Here is a 17,707-nt window from a genome sequence, read left to right on the forward strand (position 1 = left end):
CTCCCTTTATATAACACACACACATGCGCGTTCATTGTGCATGTGCATGCAAACACATGCATCCAGTTGAAACTGTTGCATAATTTTTTTTCAGCAGTCGCACAATGCCTAAGCTCTCATGACTCATCGGTAGAGATCAGGCCAACTCAAAGCAGTGCGCATAGCAATCTGCAAGTCAGATGTGTCCACCGTTTAGTCATTGTTCAGCTTTGATGACCACATTAAAGTTTTCTATTTTCCTAGAAAGCCTATATGCAGCAGCTCTTACTCAGCAGTATCTTTTGACCAACTTGATCTATATTTGATTGCATTCTGCTGCCACTCACTCGGAGCAAGCCTTAATTTGATAGAGGTGGAATGAATATTCTTTGCCCTCTTAAATGTATAAAGTACTGAAAGTACCCTGTTGGAAGCACGAACACAGAGCTGTCCATGAAACAAATGCATGCACGCAGTTTGGTTGGGGCCCACATCTGTTCACGATTTTTTTGTTTTTACAGATTAACACTTGATTGCGCTCCTAATAACATAAGTCGTCATCAAGTCATTTGACATTGCGTGCCCTGCATCTGTCTCTCCTCCACTCTGACTCCACATCTGTGAGGAGGGAATATATAGGAGAGAAGAGTGAAGATAAAAGCAGCCCCTTACATTAAATTGTTTCCCTGACACAAACACAGAACCTACCACCTTCAGGAAATGAGAAGACAATTGAGAGAAATACTGTTTTCTTTCCAATCAATAAATTTAGCCACTTCCTATCTGCATATTAATTTCAAAGTTTGCACATGTGTCCATGTTTGTGTGTGGATATGTATTGACATGCTTTTGTATTGTGTATGCATATGGCTTCCCATGTGTGTTGGAGTTGCAAATGATGGCTTGCAAATTAAATTAGTTTTACATTATTACTAATGATAATAATTTGATACAGTAACGAGAAAACGAGCAAATAGCATCTTGATTGGCAATCACTTTGAGCATTGTCATTTACAGAGAGATCAGGTGTCTATCTGAACAACCCTACGGCACCAAAAACACGAGCCTTACAGTCTTGATTAGATCTTGTCTGTTTGCATGTACGTCTCATAGCAGAATGTTGGCGCCATTAATGTTTTCGTGTCTTCGTGCTGTTTCCTAATATGTGTGTATGTGTGTTGTTATTGATTATTCATGCCCCTCTGAATGTCCCGTCTCTAAGTGTAGATATGACACTTTTTAATTAAACACATTTATCTGGCCCCTTCTCATCATGCAGCAGTCTGACACAAATGTATTCCATTTGCTGTGGGTAATGGAGCTGAGTGAAGATGAAACTTGCCCCAGGTAGAGTAGTGGGAGCCTCAGAGCACATACATAAATACGTGCAGACATACAGATGTATAGCAGATGCATTGGCAAGCATATTCAAATATGGATTCTGGGATGCAAATACAACCTCTTCCTCTGTCTGTACAAACCCAGCTGGGAGTTCATCACTGCTTACTGTTTATTTACTATAATTCCATGGCACAGATTGATGAAAGGAAATGATCTTATATGCAATGAGGAAGTGCACGGATTTAGTCCAAAAAGATGAATTTTCATGAAGATCAGCTTTATGTCTCAGTGTCTCAGCGCGTCTTTCAATGCTTCTGTCGTAATTCACATCTCTTAAGATCACGATACATCCCTTCATACATATGTATCCAGTATACTGTGTATTGTAGAGGTCCAGAAATCCCTCTCTAGACAGTTACAACTCATGAACTCTATACATGAGATAAAGCCAACTTTTTATGCATCAATTTTGTGGTATTTGTTGCCCTCTGAAAATAGAAGACAGTCCTTTCCTGCCTGTTGATTTTATTTATGTGATGCTAGTGGTGTTAGTTTGAGAAAGACAGAGAAAAGACTGATGTAATGCCAAACCCACGTTGAACTGTTTTTCTAAAGACTATATTTTTCTGGTCAGTGGGAAGTGGCTCTCACGGTTTTCTATTTATCTTTAGTGTCCCACCATATAACCTGAACCTGGTGTGAGCAGCATGGATGTTTCTACAATATCACCCATACTTGATCCGCAATCAAATGTGAAAGGAACTTTGCAGCATTGACCCCGTTAACTGGCTTGTTCACTGAAGCGTACTCGGATGGATTTTATCGTGTCATTGAATGGTTGTTAACTTAATGAAACACTGTATACCTGGTGTAGTTAAGCTTGTGCTGCGAGTCGCTGGCAGCAAATTACTTACTAAATAGAGCTGTGATAGTGGGAAACATTGCAGCTGAACTAGGTTAGCCTTTCAAAAGTCAGAATGTTATCATAATAGCAGAAGGGGCTTTCTAAACATAAAATAATGAGTGGACTGAGTGTTTCAAAGTGAGCACTACAAAGCTCATCCTAGACCCGGTGTTCCTAAGGCATACCAAAAGTGGCCGCACCTTTAGAGGATGAATACATTAAACATTTTCGTTAGATAAAAGAGTAATACATTTACTTTAAAAATTTTTGATCAAAAAATCCTAATAACATGAAGCGTTTTACTGACTTACCTCTTTTTTTTTGTTATAAAAGAACTACATGGATCCTTTTTTGTAGCAACCACCAGTGGTACTGCGCTTTAAAGTACCGATGCATTGGCTTCAGCTATTTGACCTATTGGCTACTTCCACCTCTTATATGTGGGTCAGTTCATCTGAACCCATCTGAATTCATGAAATGTAACACAAAAGAAACCGTACAGAAAACAAACAAAAAACTCCCACCTCACTCTCACAAATTTGCCTGAAAAAATGCTAAAATTTCGCGTTTCTGTTGGTTTGGTTTTTTTGATTTAAGTGTCCCAATGGATGAAGGTTAGGTATGTTTTTACACGTGAAGTTCCGTATTTTTTTCTGTCATTATCTGCTACTATGGCTCTGTGAATATAGGCTGTAAAGAGTGTGGCATAGAATGGTGGATGCTTGAAGAAATAAAATATTTGCATTCCCAGTCTTTTACAGTAGATTTGAAGTCCTGTCGAAACCAAAGCTGTAGGGGAACGTGTGGCATTTGATGAACTGACAAGGAATGACCTAAATGGGATAAAGCTATAGGTTTTGCATGCCTTGTGTGTTGTGGCCTTCGTGAAGTAAAATGAGTGCAGAGCTGATGGGTTTTTTTTCTTTGAAGAAAAGTCATCAAGTACTTATTTGCACAGGCACTTGGAGATCCCGAGTTGGCACGGTAGCCGTGTTTGTTTTTGGCCAGTATTTTGACAGTCTGAAGAAGCTGGGCTGTCAGAGCTGGTATTCTTGAGTGCACAAGAAAACAGCCAATCTAAAGGCTGTTTACAAACTACGTAGTCCCTCAGTCGACCCAAATGCTATGCCATTAAACAGAGTGAGACAAAGAGGTGGACAACACATTTCATAATGGTAGGAGGTCTAGGGAGACAGGTGATTTGTTTTGAGGAGCAAAGAAATTAAGTTTTTTATCTGATTAATTGATTTCCAGAGAATACCTTAAAAATATAGGAATGTCAAACAGTGAGAAGAATTAATATATAGAGTAACAAGTCACCCATATGATGCACTCATCCATAGACCTGTGCTTATGGAGGGGTCTTTGCAAGGTAGCTCCATAAATCTTCATATGATATTGATATGTCAATCTAGTCATTGGCTTTACTGTCAGTCTATCCAGGGGCTGTAAAGATTAGTGGGTCTGTTCACCGTCTGCTGTGAGAGGATGCCCTTGACTGAGCAAGGCAGAGGACATCCAAACACTCTCAGGACCCCTAAACTCCTAAAACACATCTTGATCTACGTTCGCTGGAGAGTTTTACTGTCTGCATAAATTGTTGTCTTCATATTTTCAGACAGTGACTTATGCTTGTTTGTTTTATCTGTTGTGAACTTTTATTTACTCTGCAGCACAACGGAAAAAAGTCCTTAGATAACTTGAACCTTCTGTATCTGTTTGCTCCTTTTCCAACAGATCTCCACACTACGCATGTCCAGAGGTCATCAGGGTAAGTGACTACTCACAGAATCACAATATTCATTCCTCCTGTGCTAACTTATTTTTAGTCATCCTCCGTCTTGTTTCAGTTGGCCTTAACGTTCAGTCTAAACTTGTCTAATACAATGTTTTGCCCTTAGGGAGAGAAGTATGACGGGAGGAAAGCAGACGTCTGGAGCTGTGGGGTCATTCTTTTTGCTCTGTTGGTGGTGAGTGTCAGCTTGTTCTTCAGTAAATGATGTTAATATTATACTGACACCCAGTTTAACATCTCTAGAGGCATATTGCGTAAAACAATTTTGCCATGAAGTGTTGCTTTTGTGTCATATCCAGGAGTAAGTCTAGCCTTTGCATCGTAGTGAATAAATAAAGAACGCAAGTGAAGCTTGAGAAATAAAAAGAGAGTGCTAGCCTAAACTCACCACGGAGCCTCTGACATAAACTCAGGTGTTAAGGAGTTAAATTCAAATTCTGTCATTTAAATGAAAAAAACCCTAAATGTTGCAGAAACACCCTCTAGCTGATATAGTTGTGCTACAGAAGATCAGAGAAAAGAAGCATCTTTTTATTCATTATCCTGTACCCACAGACGACGCTGTATCCATAATCAGGTCTATTCTCTAGCTGCATTATGTCTGTGGTTCCCCAGCCATGCAGCCCCGAAGCTTTGTTTCATCAACAGCTGTACTGTAGTTCCTACACACTCCAGCTGCATGAATAATTCATACAGCCAAACTGAAAGACAAGAGCCTAAAATAAATACCAATGCTGACAGGGCAGCTTTTGGCCACAGGCCCTGTGTATTTGTCTTTGTTTTTGCCGCTCTCTCCCTCCACTCTGTCTGTCTTATGTGTGTGTGCACTTGTTTTAAGGATAGTATACTTAGTACTGTTGTGTTGCATAAAACTGATGTTGCTTACCATTATCTCCATCATGACCACGCTTTTCTCGCTCCAAACAAAAGTTTTTTTTCCGCCTCTGCTGCTTGACTGCAGAAAAATGCTGTCTCTCTTCAGTTTCGTCCTGCTGACTAGCCGCGAGATAACCATTTGTCTGATTGTGGGAGACACGCATACTCCACAGGAGTTAGGCTGCACTCAGATCATCTGTTACACAAGTCTACCTTCCTTTTTCCTGCCTCTTTATTTCTCAGCAGCTCTTTCTGTATTTTCCTCACCCTTTCCATCTTTCTCCACCCCTCCATCTTCTCTTGTGATTGAGGTTGCCATTCATCAAATTGCTACATCTGTGAGGTGTCAGCACCCTCTGATAAATGACTCTTATGAAAGAATTCTAAATGAATGAGGTAAATGAGAAATCTGGGTAATTATTAGCGAAGCCCTGTTTTCAGCTCACTGCTGTTTATTATTTATTTAGCGTTGCTGTTTAGGGCAAAATGCTCCAACTGAAGAGTTGAATGAGTTGCGAAAGCAAGCTGAATTTTTAAGTCGTGCAGGATTAAGATTCGAAATGTGTTTTTGTTTCTTCTAGCGAGTCTTGTTAGTCATTAATAATCTTTTTTTTCTTTTGTGACTTCAGTCAGTTAAAATCATTTTCTCTGTCATAATGCTGCTGTTGTATTAAGCGCAAATTCTTTCTTCTCTACTTAGTTCCCTGCTCCTACTTGTCACGTCTGCCAACTATCATTTCAGTCTCTTTTCTTTTCTCTTTTCTCTGCCTTTATGTTTCTTCAGGGCGCCCTACCGTTTGATGATGACAACTTAAGGAATCTTTTGGAGAAGGTGAAGCTGGGTGTGTTTCACATGCCACACTTCATCCCTCCAGATTGTCAGAACCTTCTCCGTGGCATGATTGAAGTGGATGCCTCCAAAAGATTAACGGTCAGTTCAGTAAAGAGACTCGGTGTTAACTCAGAATTGTGTGTATTTGTGCATATCTTTTATGCACATAAAAGTACTCAGTACACTTTGCAACCTTACCTCTTTATGCATAGGGAATAAAAGGGACATGAAATCTAATATGGTGCAGAGGTTTTAGGGGCATTTTAGAAGTTAAGATTGTTAGCATTGCAGCAAGCCCAGACATACAGACAGAATCATAAAGAGCAATCTTCAATAAGAAGAGGAACTTCTGCAACAGATAACATGGCTTTGCAGAGTCCTCAGCATCAACATAATGTCCTATTATCATGTCAACATCACCGAGTCTGCCTAGGACTACATTAAAAGACGGATGCAAATGAGACAGCATATTTCCACTGAACAGCTTTTGAAAGTTCTCCAAGATGGGTGCAATAACCTGCCCCACAAATGGAGTGAAGAAGGTTCTACTTTTATCTAGTTTAATTCAGTATTCGTATAGTACCTAGAACTTAAACAGTACAGTCTATCAGCAAAAAATATTTCGTAGTTAATATTTACTACCAACAGTGTTTACTAATTACATTTTAGAAACTACAAATTAATTTTATACATAATTCAAGAAACTATTCCTGGAAAATATTTGGACAGATGTGGAGTAAGAGTAAGATCAACTAACTTAAACTAAAATATATAGTATCAGTTTGGTGCTGTTGTTCTTTCTTGATACAAATGTGTTTGTATCATTCCCAGTTCTGTGTAAGTTCAAGTACATTGTGTGGATTCAGGAGAGGAGTGTTGCTTGTGTACCGCACACTGATCACCTTGGCAAGGTAACCGGATTAGAGAGCAAGAACAGAGATATAAAGGACGGAGTGTCGGGTTGAGAGAGATAGACGAATGTAAATAATGAAAGAACTAAAAAACGGACATGTTTACCAGAGAGACAGTGGAGCCCTTCTTTGTTATCCTGCATTTCACATTCAGAACAGTGCACAAAGCTACATCCAGTCTGCAAGTTACTGTATTTAATCACATCCTCATTTTTACTGTATGCACACAGCTTCTCCAGGTATCTCTGTGAATCAGTGCATCAAACAAAACTATTTTCATGCACTTGCCAGCAACATTCGCCAAGGGTGGTGATGACACCACCCTTGGCGAATGTTGCTGCTCCATTTCTTTATGCATTAAATCATCTCAAACCGTGTCAGAATGAGTAAGAGTAAAGTAACAGGAATGTGAAAAACAGCGGCAGGAGTAGCAGCAGAAAAATAAAGTTTAGAAACCGACATGAAAAGAGATGTTCATATGCAGGATGCTCATTTGTATTGAAACAAGAAACAGAAAGATCAAACCTTTTTATTATGCACTATGCACACTATATTATTTATTTTTCTGGTCCCTCTGTCTGATGAGGACAGGTCACCCTGAGATTCCCTAGATATGTCCACCAGCCTCCAGCAATGTCCTAGTCAAAGGGTTACATGCAGACCATGCTGCTGGGAGAGAATATGCTACCTGTCTGCTCCTCTCTTGCATCAGGACTCCACACAGAGCTCAGGGGATGTGTTGTAACCTCGAGGAATGTCAAATATCCTCGTTAGATCGAGCATTCGTGGAGTTTATAGTGACCGCTAGTCAGACCTGAGCCAGGTACACTGAGGGGCAAAAATGACATCATAATGGAATATGACATTCACTTATGTGGGATTATTTCCATAATAATGTTTGCTGAATCAAATCAATGGGGCAATCAGACTCTAAATACGGGCTGTGTTTCAGTAGGTGTATTGTCACCTTCTGTTAATTAGGTTTGTAAGCAGACGCACACAAGTAAACACACAAAGTCAAGGCCTCCTCAGAGTTTGAGTGGGAGGGCACGTACCTGGGATTAAGGGGCTTAGGCCAATAAAAGCCTTTCTCTCCATTTCCTGTCTGTGCAGTCAGGGACCCAGAGGCAACTAAGCCAACCACCTCAGCGCAATCATCTCATCTTCAGTATTCAAATTATAAAAGACACCGTGGAAAGATCTGCCTCCTCATGGTACCTGAGTAATACAGAGAATTGACTAGATTACTATAATAAAGAGCAAAGTTCCTAGATGGAAATAAAGAAGGTGTTTTGTTTTTTGTAAGAGACACCAGAACCTTTCTAGAAGTGGACTGAAACACTTTGTTTTAATGATGACAACTGTTTTTAGGCCAATGTAATCTTTTAAAGACTTGCCAAAATTGGCAAGGGTTATCTCGGAATCTGAAATACTTACCGATCCTTCTGTTACTGCTCTCTCAGCAATTACAAAGACTGCAATGACTACAGTAAGAGTAAAGCTGAAGAAAATGGGGTTTAGCATTCATGTGGAGGAAAAGAACATCTCTTCTTCTTAAGCCTAATGTTCAGCTGCTTTTTAATATGAACAGCTACTCAGCCAATCACATGGCAGCAGAAATTGTCAAGACAACCTGCTAAAGTAACAAAAAAAAGCATCAGAATGGGAAGAAAGGTGATTTCACACACTGTTGAAATGCTGGGATAACCACTTGTTAAAACCACAACACGTCAGATCTTGGAGCAGATTTGCAACAGCAGCTGAAGAATAGACCAGGGACTGCTCCTGTCAGCTAAGAACAGAGAAACCAAGGCTACAAATAGCATTAGCTCACCAAAATTGGAAAATTGAATATTTTTATAATATATTAGTCTCCATTTCTGATGCAATATTTGGATGAAAAACATGAAAGCATAAATAGACCCCCTACTTTGTATCAACAGTTCAGGCAGTTGGCACACTTTGGACTGTTTAGCACCAAGTGAGCATATCTAAAACGGCGCAGCCTACCTGAATATTGATGTTGACCACGTCTGTCCCTTCATGACCACGGTGCGCCCTTTTTTCAATGGCTGCCTCCAGCAGGATAATGTGCCTCGTCAGAGAGCTAATCATCATCTAAAATAATCTCAAACTGGTTACTTGAACATGGCAACGAGTTCACCGTACACAAATGGCCTCCATAGTTTACAGATCTCAATCCAAGAGATCAACTTTGGAATTTAGTGGAACAGGAAACCCACATCAAGGATGTGCAGCAACATGAACCAAAATCTCCGATGCAAGTTTCGGGCACCTTGCAGAATCTATCTCATGAATAGTTAGAACATTTCCATCGGTCACATGGGGTTCAATCGAGTACGAGCAGGACGTACATATTATATGTTTTATATATTCTACGTAATTCTTTCTTTTTACATTCATCAGGTCCCAGTCGCCCCAAATAGCAAAGAGAAATTAAAAATGCATGCCATGAAAGAGTTTGGGTCTTAGGAGGTTAATTCAATGTTTTTTCATTGTGTAAAAGCTGTTCTTAACTGTCTATTTAATTGAATAAAGTCTGTAAGTATTTAGGCAGTGACACAACCTTGGTAATTTTGTTGCTAAAAACATTCAGCTGGAATTCTTTGATTCATGGCCGTAACACGACTGCTTATCATTAAATTATGCAATTAGTTTGGAGCCTGTGAAACTAGAAGGATTAAATCTTTTGTTAAATCCCTTGAATCACAGCTGAAAGTTTTAACTTCGAGCACATCTTTCAGTTACACAGTTTCCAAATACTTATACATCTGACTTTGTGTTTCTGTATATTATGACTTGAAACAACAGAGTAAGTCTCTACTGTAAACACAGATTGTGGTCCTTCCTCCACTGAACAGCCATGTGACTGTTCTCTTTCTGCTTACAGACCTACAAACACAAGTAAGCTGAGAATCACATATGCAGCACCTTGATAAATATACACCTCGATGTGGACAGAACATTCTCAGCCAGTATTATACAGCATCTCTTCTGCCTGAAAGCAGCTGGAATCAGTAGTGACACATTTAGAAACTGATTGATGTGATTCTACGTTTCAAACCACATCACTTTCAACCCTGTGTGAGATACCAGACTCTTGCCTCCAGGCCTTCAATAAAAGTCGGACAGAGTAGGTCACCCACTAGTCTCTATCTGACTGGCAGGGTGTCCTTGTCAATATCACGACCTCTGTGGTAGAGTCACCTATAGTCAGTAACCACAGTCTTCTCGGCTCTGTGATTGCACTAACATCTCAGGAAGGCATGCATCGGTGCTGAAGCACAGAGGTAAATTCTCTAGGGAAGTGGTAACATCAAGACATTGATGGAGACACTGACACGAGAACTATGCATCTGAATAAGTGACAATAATTAGAGCTGTCATGTGTATCTCCTGTGGTTCCACAACAACAGCTTGAGCAAATTAAAAAGTCCCAGCAGTGACATTGATCCGCTTTCCTTCTGTGGGCAGTTGAAACACCGTGGAGTCATTCTAGCAGACATCTTCCTTTGTTGCTATTTTGCCCGCTGTTCCTCTCTTTCTGCTTTTCCTTTTTTGACAAAAGACTACGCTGACAGGGTTGGTGACAAAGTGGCCACTCTAGATGTGCGATGACAAGGGTAGTATTAAAAAAAGTGAGTGTGTGAGTCAGTGAAATGGGAAGAGGATGAGAATAGGAGATTCCCTTCAGACCAGAGGGCTTGGCAGGGTCAGCTGCATGTGTGAGGGAGATAATATTCTCTGTGTTTAGCTCAGTTGTATCACCTTCCTCTTTTTGCCTTTGCTGAACCTTTCTCTCCTTTTCCTCAATATGTTTTTTTTCCATTGGCAGTCTTAACATTTGAAGGTCTCATTATTTACTTCCACACCTTAACCTGCCTGTATTGTCTCTGTTTTATTTCCTTGAAACTTCGTAAGTTCAATACTTACTGGCGTTGTAATGTGCCAACAATTTCTATACCTTCGTTTATCGTTTTATTCTCTTGTCAACAACATGATACTATTTTCCAGTGAATTGCATTTTGTGAACTGATCTTCATTTTTTCTTTTCTCATTACTTCTCCAGTTAGAACAGATCCAGAAGCACACATGGTACATGTAAGTAGTCCTCTGTTTTGTTTTCTTTATGTTTACACTCCTGTCCTCCCTTCAGCTATTCTGCAGGGCTTGTAAACCTGAAGGGAGCTGGCACATGAAAAATGACTTTGAGTTCCAGCTCTGTACACAAGAGTACATTTAAGCAGGGCACGACTCCAGGCTGGGGTAAATTGGTAGTGCGTGAAAGAGGATGTGAGGCATATGGTCAGCTGAACAGAGAGCAGGGCAGCAGGAACCGAGATGATGAAGACTAGACTGAACCCAGCTAACCTCAGTGTACCCAGCGTTTGACATGTCGAAAGGGGTGTACCCACCTTTTTAGGCTAACAAATATTTTGAGATAATTTATTGTACACTTGTAAATAAACGAGTTTATTAACTGGGAAAACAAATTAATAAATGCTAGAGATATGAATACACAAATAGAGTATGCATGAGGCTCTTCTACTAAAGGCTCCAGTTGTGTCTCTATCTTATAGCTTTCCATCCAGAGCACATTATTCAAAAAGGGGCCTAGTCGTTACCGGTTTGGCCATTATCGATCAGTAGATTTGCTATAATTTGACAACATTGGCTTTTCCTGAAACATCATTCAAACAACTGTCTCTGTTTCACTGTAGTTCCACAAACTTTTTTGTGTGCGGTCAGTCTCTTTTGAAAATTACACTGTTTTTAAATTTACACTACTTCATTAAAGTGAAAAGTGATCAAGTGGAAGAATTTACTTAACCTCCTTGTCATCCATGATCTTAATGTGTGAAGGTGTATAAAGCCCTGTAGGTCTTCACTTAATAACAACACCATTCAATAGAAGAGAAAATCAGTTTTTAAGGGGGTGTCTTTGAGCATCCTACTTATCTGTATCCACGATTTAAAGTGTTTACGTCTTCAAATATGCTCTCCATTATCATGAGATTTATTTATTTTTCTCATAACAGCGTTCTTATAATAGATTTTAATAATTTACAAGTGTTTTGTTAAGTATTAAAAACATTTACCAGTAGGTTTGAGGATTGCTTTTGGCAATGCAATACCAACGATGAATCATCAGAGGAGAGTCTGCATCTTGGAAGGGGCTGAGTTATGGTTTCTGTCCTGTACTGAAAGATCATGTAAACACAGGAAGACTGATATAAGAAACAAGAGGAGACAAGAGCTAGGCAAGAAGACTAATGTAGTATGAGTTTTGTCAGTGAGGAAGTTGCCATGCTATCTGTCTCTGCACGGCAGGCTGGCTTGTCAAGTGACTGGCTGAATGAATGAACTTATAAATGAATGAATGAGAGGTGACATTTGTCTGACAAATGTGGTCATTTTCCACAGGCAACTCATCTGTGATGTAAAAACATAATAAAATAAAATAAAAAAACATGTCAAAATCACAAAAAGAAAAACTTTTGACACAAAATTGAATAAAGCCATCAACCCTGTATTTTTAGATGGTGATTGTTCCAACAATCTTTCAGCACACTTGCCTGGAGCTGTGATGATGAAGAACGCAGTGCCAGGCCAAACAGATAGTTTAGTTAACTTTCTGAAACTAAGTGTCCCACGAAAACAGTTAAGTCCTATATAAGAAAGGTTGTAAAACTGATTGTTTATATAAACAGTTGCAGAAACATTAGTATAATTCAACCTCGGCAAACTACAGCCATAAAAAATTGCCATGAAGTAGAAACTGTGAAAAGCTGGCAAAGTTAAAAATCATCTTATTCTCTCTGATATTAAGCATTTTTCACTTTTTTCAATTTCTAAAGAACTTATTCCTGTTTACTGAACCAAATGGTTAGTGTCCTTAAGATCTTTATTGAATCAGTCACTCTTTTAGCAATAAATGAAACAATTTTCACCTAAATAAATACAACTTGCATTCAAAGAATGAAAATTAGGCAAGACAGACAAAATGTAAAAGCCAGTGATCATGCATGTAGCTCATGTATGGTTTCATGGCTGAATGCAGACCAAGGATGGCTCTTATGTGCTTCTTATGTTCTGACAGAAAGGGGCTCATATTGTTGACATTATCCTTGATAAAAATGCACTGAAATGCAGAAAAACAGAATTGGAGACAATGCCAACTTTGATAGAATCAACAATTCCAACCTTTCCGCCACTGACCACGGCCCCAAACTCTGCCTAGTAAACATACACAGTACCATTTCAGAAGGAATCTAAAGTCATGTCAGAGCCTGTGTGCTGGGTACAGACAGGCAAATGAGGCTAATGAGAAGGAACCTCAGAATCACACATGAAGGTAGGAGGCATTAAGATGCTGGCGAGGGTGATGGTGCACAGTGAGCAAATGGCTGGTAGAGATTTTGGACAAGATGCCCGGGACAACCTGGATGAGGTCAAGATATGGTGGAGGGGGAGGACTGCATGACATACATGGTACTTGCCGTATGCAGTATGGTGTACTCTCTTTGAACCCAAATTGGATAAGCAGTTAAAATGGAAAAAGGGTAAATGGACTATTTAAACCATGTTCCTTAGTTGTGGATGATTTGTTTTTTCTGGAGCCATATGATATGACCACGGATTTTCATGTTTTGACGTCTGTCTAAAGTACGCTTAGTGGTGCTTTCATTTTTTTCTAACTGTGGGATGTTAAAAAGAAAGAAATGTTTGATTTTTGAGCACAGATAAACCTGTTTTGAGGGGATTGTTTATTTTGCCAGAAGAGTCAGCCAGCTGGTGATAATAAAACATTGAATAGCAGGGAGAATGCAGCGAATTATGACCTCACCGGCTTTCCATATAGTAACAGTTTCACCCGTGGGTCGGCATTATAAGTCCTCGTGAAGACTTGATTTATTGAAGTTGGACTGTTATATATTTAGATTTCTTTTTCATTACCCTTACCACCCGAATTTATATGCACATACTGAAACAGGAGTGTTGGTGGTTATGTGGGGTGAACAATCAATGTAGGTCTGGTTCACAAGTTCACAGCATATAGAAAAGTGGAGGTCTGTGTCATTTCAATAGCTGCCAGTGAGGTTTATGCTTCACTGGGTTCACTGAAGGAAAAATAATAGATTTAGGGAGGTAAAAAGTGGAAGTGTGTGAGTTCAAATCTGTCTCTGTAATAACTTCTAAGCATTGGCGCATTTCCAGAAGTAGTAGATTTGTGTGTGAAAGAAACATCTAGAATATTATAGAAATCTTTGTGAAAATGGACTGTGCAGTATAACGTTTTATTTCAGCCCTAAAGAATATAAATGTGTGTGTGCATGTAAAAAAACAGCAGACAAAGGTGACATAAATTAATCTAATAATAATAATAATGAAGAAACTACATTTAGAAATCACGCCAGAGTAGAAGAGGCAGGTTGCTGAATATAACAGCATGACTAAGTCATCTGCCTGAATCCTGCTGACACAATCACCCTCTGGAACATGCAAAAGTGCCTACACCTGAGGAAAACCTGTGACTTTAAAAGTCTCTTAATATAAACTAAAGTCATACTGACACAAAAGGTCATATTAAAGTTTGTACATCTACGATTTTACACAATTGTGTTCCAAATGCAAGTTTCTATATGAAAAAACCAAAAACCAAATTAAATTACTGAAAATTAGTAGCAGTAGCAACCAAACCCACTGATATTGTCCTTATTTCTTTTTGAATGTCTTTGTATTAACAGAGGAGGCAAAAATGAACCAGAGCCAGAGCAGCCAGTTCCCAGGAAGGTGACCATCCGCAGCCTGCCCTCTGCAGAAGATATCGATCCCGACGTACTGGACAGCATGCACTCTTTGGGCTGCTTCAGAGACAAAAACAAATTACTGAAAGACCTGCTCTCAGATGAGTGAGTAAATGGCTGTACAGCAGACAGTAGTACGAAGGAGAAAAAAGAGAATGGGGATTGGTGGTTGTTTTGATAAAAGAAGAGAGCACTGCAATGAAAGGATAGGTGTGTTGTGTCTGTGTGCTCACTCAGCCTTGGTTTTCCCCAGCTCCTGTAAAATCCTGCTAGGCTGTCGCTTTAGATGTCAGAAGCCATAGATCACTTAATTGTTATCACACAGCGCTTACACTGTTTGCCACCAGATACATTCCCTTTAAACTGATCCTGGTTTCCACTGTGAACATGCTCATGGGTCAAATTGTTGTTGTTCTGCTTTTAATATTTGTGTCTCAGTTGCAGTTTCTAATATTTTTCTCTACTGTGTGTGTGTGTGTGTGTGTGTGTGTGTGCTGTCCTTGACTTTCATACAGTTGTTTGTTATCAATGTGTGTCCAGTGTGCAGATGTTGCAGTTTTTCTTTGTTTCCTTTTCCTCCTTTACCACTATTTTACATTTGCCTATCCTCTCCACTTTAATGCTAAGCAAGCATTACTCCATCACTGTGCCCTCTACCCATCCCTTCCATTTTCTTCCTTTCTCCTGGGAGGATCTCGTAATAGTGCTGGACTGGAGGAAAATCTGTGGTCTCTATCTCCCTTCCCCTGTTTCATTTTAGCTGAAGTTGCAGGTCCTTGTCTCTTTGCCTCCTACTGCTTTCCAATCTGTCTTTATTATAGAGGGCCAGTCCCTGGGAATTTTGCATAGAGAATATTGGCCTAGAGGCTAAAGATATTAGGCTTCCTGATTTACTGAGAAAGAAAAGGTTGAACTCGTAATGTTTTGAGACTTTCATAAACTTACCAGTCGACTCTGCATATAGAGATGTGCCGCGTCTTAAAAAATGCATGCATATTATTACACGACGGCTTAATGATCTGTAAAACTAAACTTTTGTTTTAATGATGAGAGATATTTATTGGTGCTTCACAAAGAATCTCAAAACATTATAGAACATTAATCATAGTGAGGGATTTTACAGTTTGATATGGTATGAGTACTTTTTTTCCCCCTACACACCCTAGGTATCTAATTATACACATGGTTGTGTAGGAATTAATTAAGTATTTTTACTTTTCCTGACATTTCAAGAGTCTTTTTACTGCCACCTTTTTGCAGTGACAACCAAGAGAAGATGATCTACTTCTTGCTATTGGATCGAAAGGAGAGGTACCCTAGTCAGGAGGACCAGAATCTTCCCCCTCGCAATGAGATTGGTGAGCCCTGGAACAACGAGAGAATTGTTCATAAAGAGTGTAACATTAGAAAATGATATTCTTTTAAAAAAGAACAACTCAGAAAGCTAAACCACAATATGACACACAGTACGTATGAACTGTACCACCATGTAAGAATCGTGCCTGTTTTTTAATGATTTTTTAAAACTAGTCATCTGTTTACACAAACAAAACCATCCAATTTGCACAATACTAAGCACTACAAAAAGGTAACTCATGAATGCTCCCAGTTTCTGAACGATTCTGCAGTGTTTTCCTCTGTTAAGAAGAAATTGAATCGGCTCCAGTAGCGGTGGATTGGCTCTGCAGTAGAAAAAGCATTCTGCTTATTGAAAATAAATAAGCTTTTCAATGAAATGTAGTAGCAGAAATAGAAGGTGTCAATAGGGCAGAGAAGTTTTTTTTTATTTTTAAAAAACTGTCACCCCCCCAACTGCTTTGGCTCAGATATTAACTCTTCAAAAAAAGAAAAGATATTCTATCATCCGTACACCGCAACCAAGCACAGATTTCCACCCACAGAAGTCTGAGTAGAGACGGAGATGCTCTGCTTAGACGTCTGCCAGGGTTATTTTCTGACAAGAACACTGAAACAGGAGTATTACGTGCAAATGTGTGTATGTGAGTAACTGCTCTGAGATACCGACATCTTGATGAATAGACTCCCTCTTCAGTGAATGTGATACAGTCAATACAGTGGCCATTAGTTCAAGGTCTGGGAGGAAACCATTACTTATTCACTATTAGTTAAAATGTCATTGCGATCAGCCCTAAACATCACTCAAACCCTCACATATACACAAAACTGAGCAGCACATAGATATACTCGCAGTAACATGGACACGTGTCTGGTGCTTTGCATTTATTCCAAATCACCATGTCTTTTTCTGTCACACACAGATCCTCCGAGGAAGAGAGTGGACTCTCCCATGTTGAATCGTCATGGCAAGAGGAGACCAGAGAGGAAGTCCATGGAGGTCCTCAGTGTCACGGACGGAGGCTCACCTGTCCCGGCCAGGAGGGCTATCGATATGACACAGCATGGACAAAGGTACGCGCAGAAGTGAGGAGAAAAACTCTCTCTTTTAAAAATCAATACCTTTTTAAATGAACCAGTAAAGACAGACCTTGTCCTGCGTTTGTGTGTGAGGAGGATCTAGCAGCCCTGTGGTGTTTTTACAGCTCTGACAGTGAGTCTGGATCCAGTGTCAGCAGGCTGCATTGTAGACAAACATAAACAGAGACTGACTCTCTGCTCACTTTATCTCCTGTCTCACTAGTAAATCAGTTTACAGTAAAAGCTTGGATATTCCTGATGCCAGTACAAAATGCAGCAAAGAAGAAAGGTACTCATTTGCCACTCACCCCTCACGCTTTTACCTCTCCCCTCTCTGTCTCACTTATTCAGGCAAAAGAAAGATGCAGCATGGCTTTTTCTAGTCATATCTTTGTTTTTAAATGATGATGGCATATGTTGCTTGTTGTGGTTGCTTCACATGTCTTGTAGTTTAGTAGCAGTTTAGATAGTTATTTAATCCACAGTATGCATGGCTCCTTACACATAGGTGCAAAAACAGAGGCAGTTACGAGATATGAGACTGAAAGCATAGGCTGGGGTTTAGCCCGTTTACAGCAGCCTAAATAGCACACCCTGTATGAGGTTTGCTAATTGCATGTGTAGGTAGGCGAGCTGAGCTATCAGCTGATGTCAACTTGTATTGAGCCCAGCTGAACCGGAATTGTCTGAGCTTGACTCTGTAGTCGGCGTGAAGTAACACTAACGCTTTTCTTCTGAAGTTTAACTTAACTCTTTTAATTAAGTTTCATCTCAAACCAGGGAAAACTGCATTTGCAATTCAGA

General features: G+C 39.7%; 1 protein-coding gene across 12 annotated transcripts in view; it reads left to right on the top strand.

Annotated features, from left to right (window-relative positions):
- Positions 1-17,707, top strand: part of brsk2a (BR serine/threonine kinase 2a) — a 173,019-nt gene that overhangs the window by 136,355 nt on the left and 18,957 nt on the right. For 8 of the 12 annotated variants that reach the window (XM_080304876.1, XM_026176443.2, XM_026176445.2 and 5 more), the window contains 8 exons: positions 3,962-3,995; positions 4,126-4,194; positions 5,680-5,826; positions 10,729-10,760; positions 14,408-14,572; positions 15,728-15,825; positions 16,747-16,897; positions 17,127-17,192. In XM_080304876.1, coding sequence (XP_080161002.1) covers positions 3,962-3,995; positions 4,126-4,194; positions 5,680-5,826; positions 10,729-10,760; positions 14,408-14,572; positions 15,728-15,825; positions 16,747-16,897; positions 17,127-17,192 — 762 coding nt within the window. The remainder of the gene's footprint in view (positions 1-3,961; positions 3,996-4,125; positions 4,195-5,679; positions 5,827-10,728; positions 10,761-14,407; positions 14,573-15,727; positions 15,826-16,746; positions 16,898-17,126; positions 17,193-17,707) is intronic. The other 4 variants (XM_080304878.1, XM_026176452.2, XM_026176453.2 and 1 more) reach the window with 1 other exon arrangement.

Source organism: Astatotilapia calliptera, chromosome 7 (assembly GCF_964374335.1).
Source record: "Astatotilapia calliptera chromosome 7, fAstCal68.1, whole genome shotgun sequence".
Lineage (NCBI taxonomy): Eukaryota > Metazoa > Chordata > Actinopteri > Cichliformes > Cichlidae > Astatotilapia > Astatotilapia calliptera.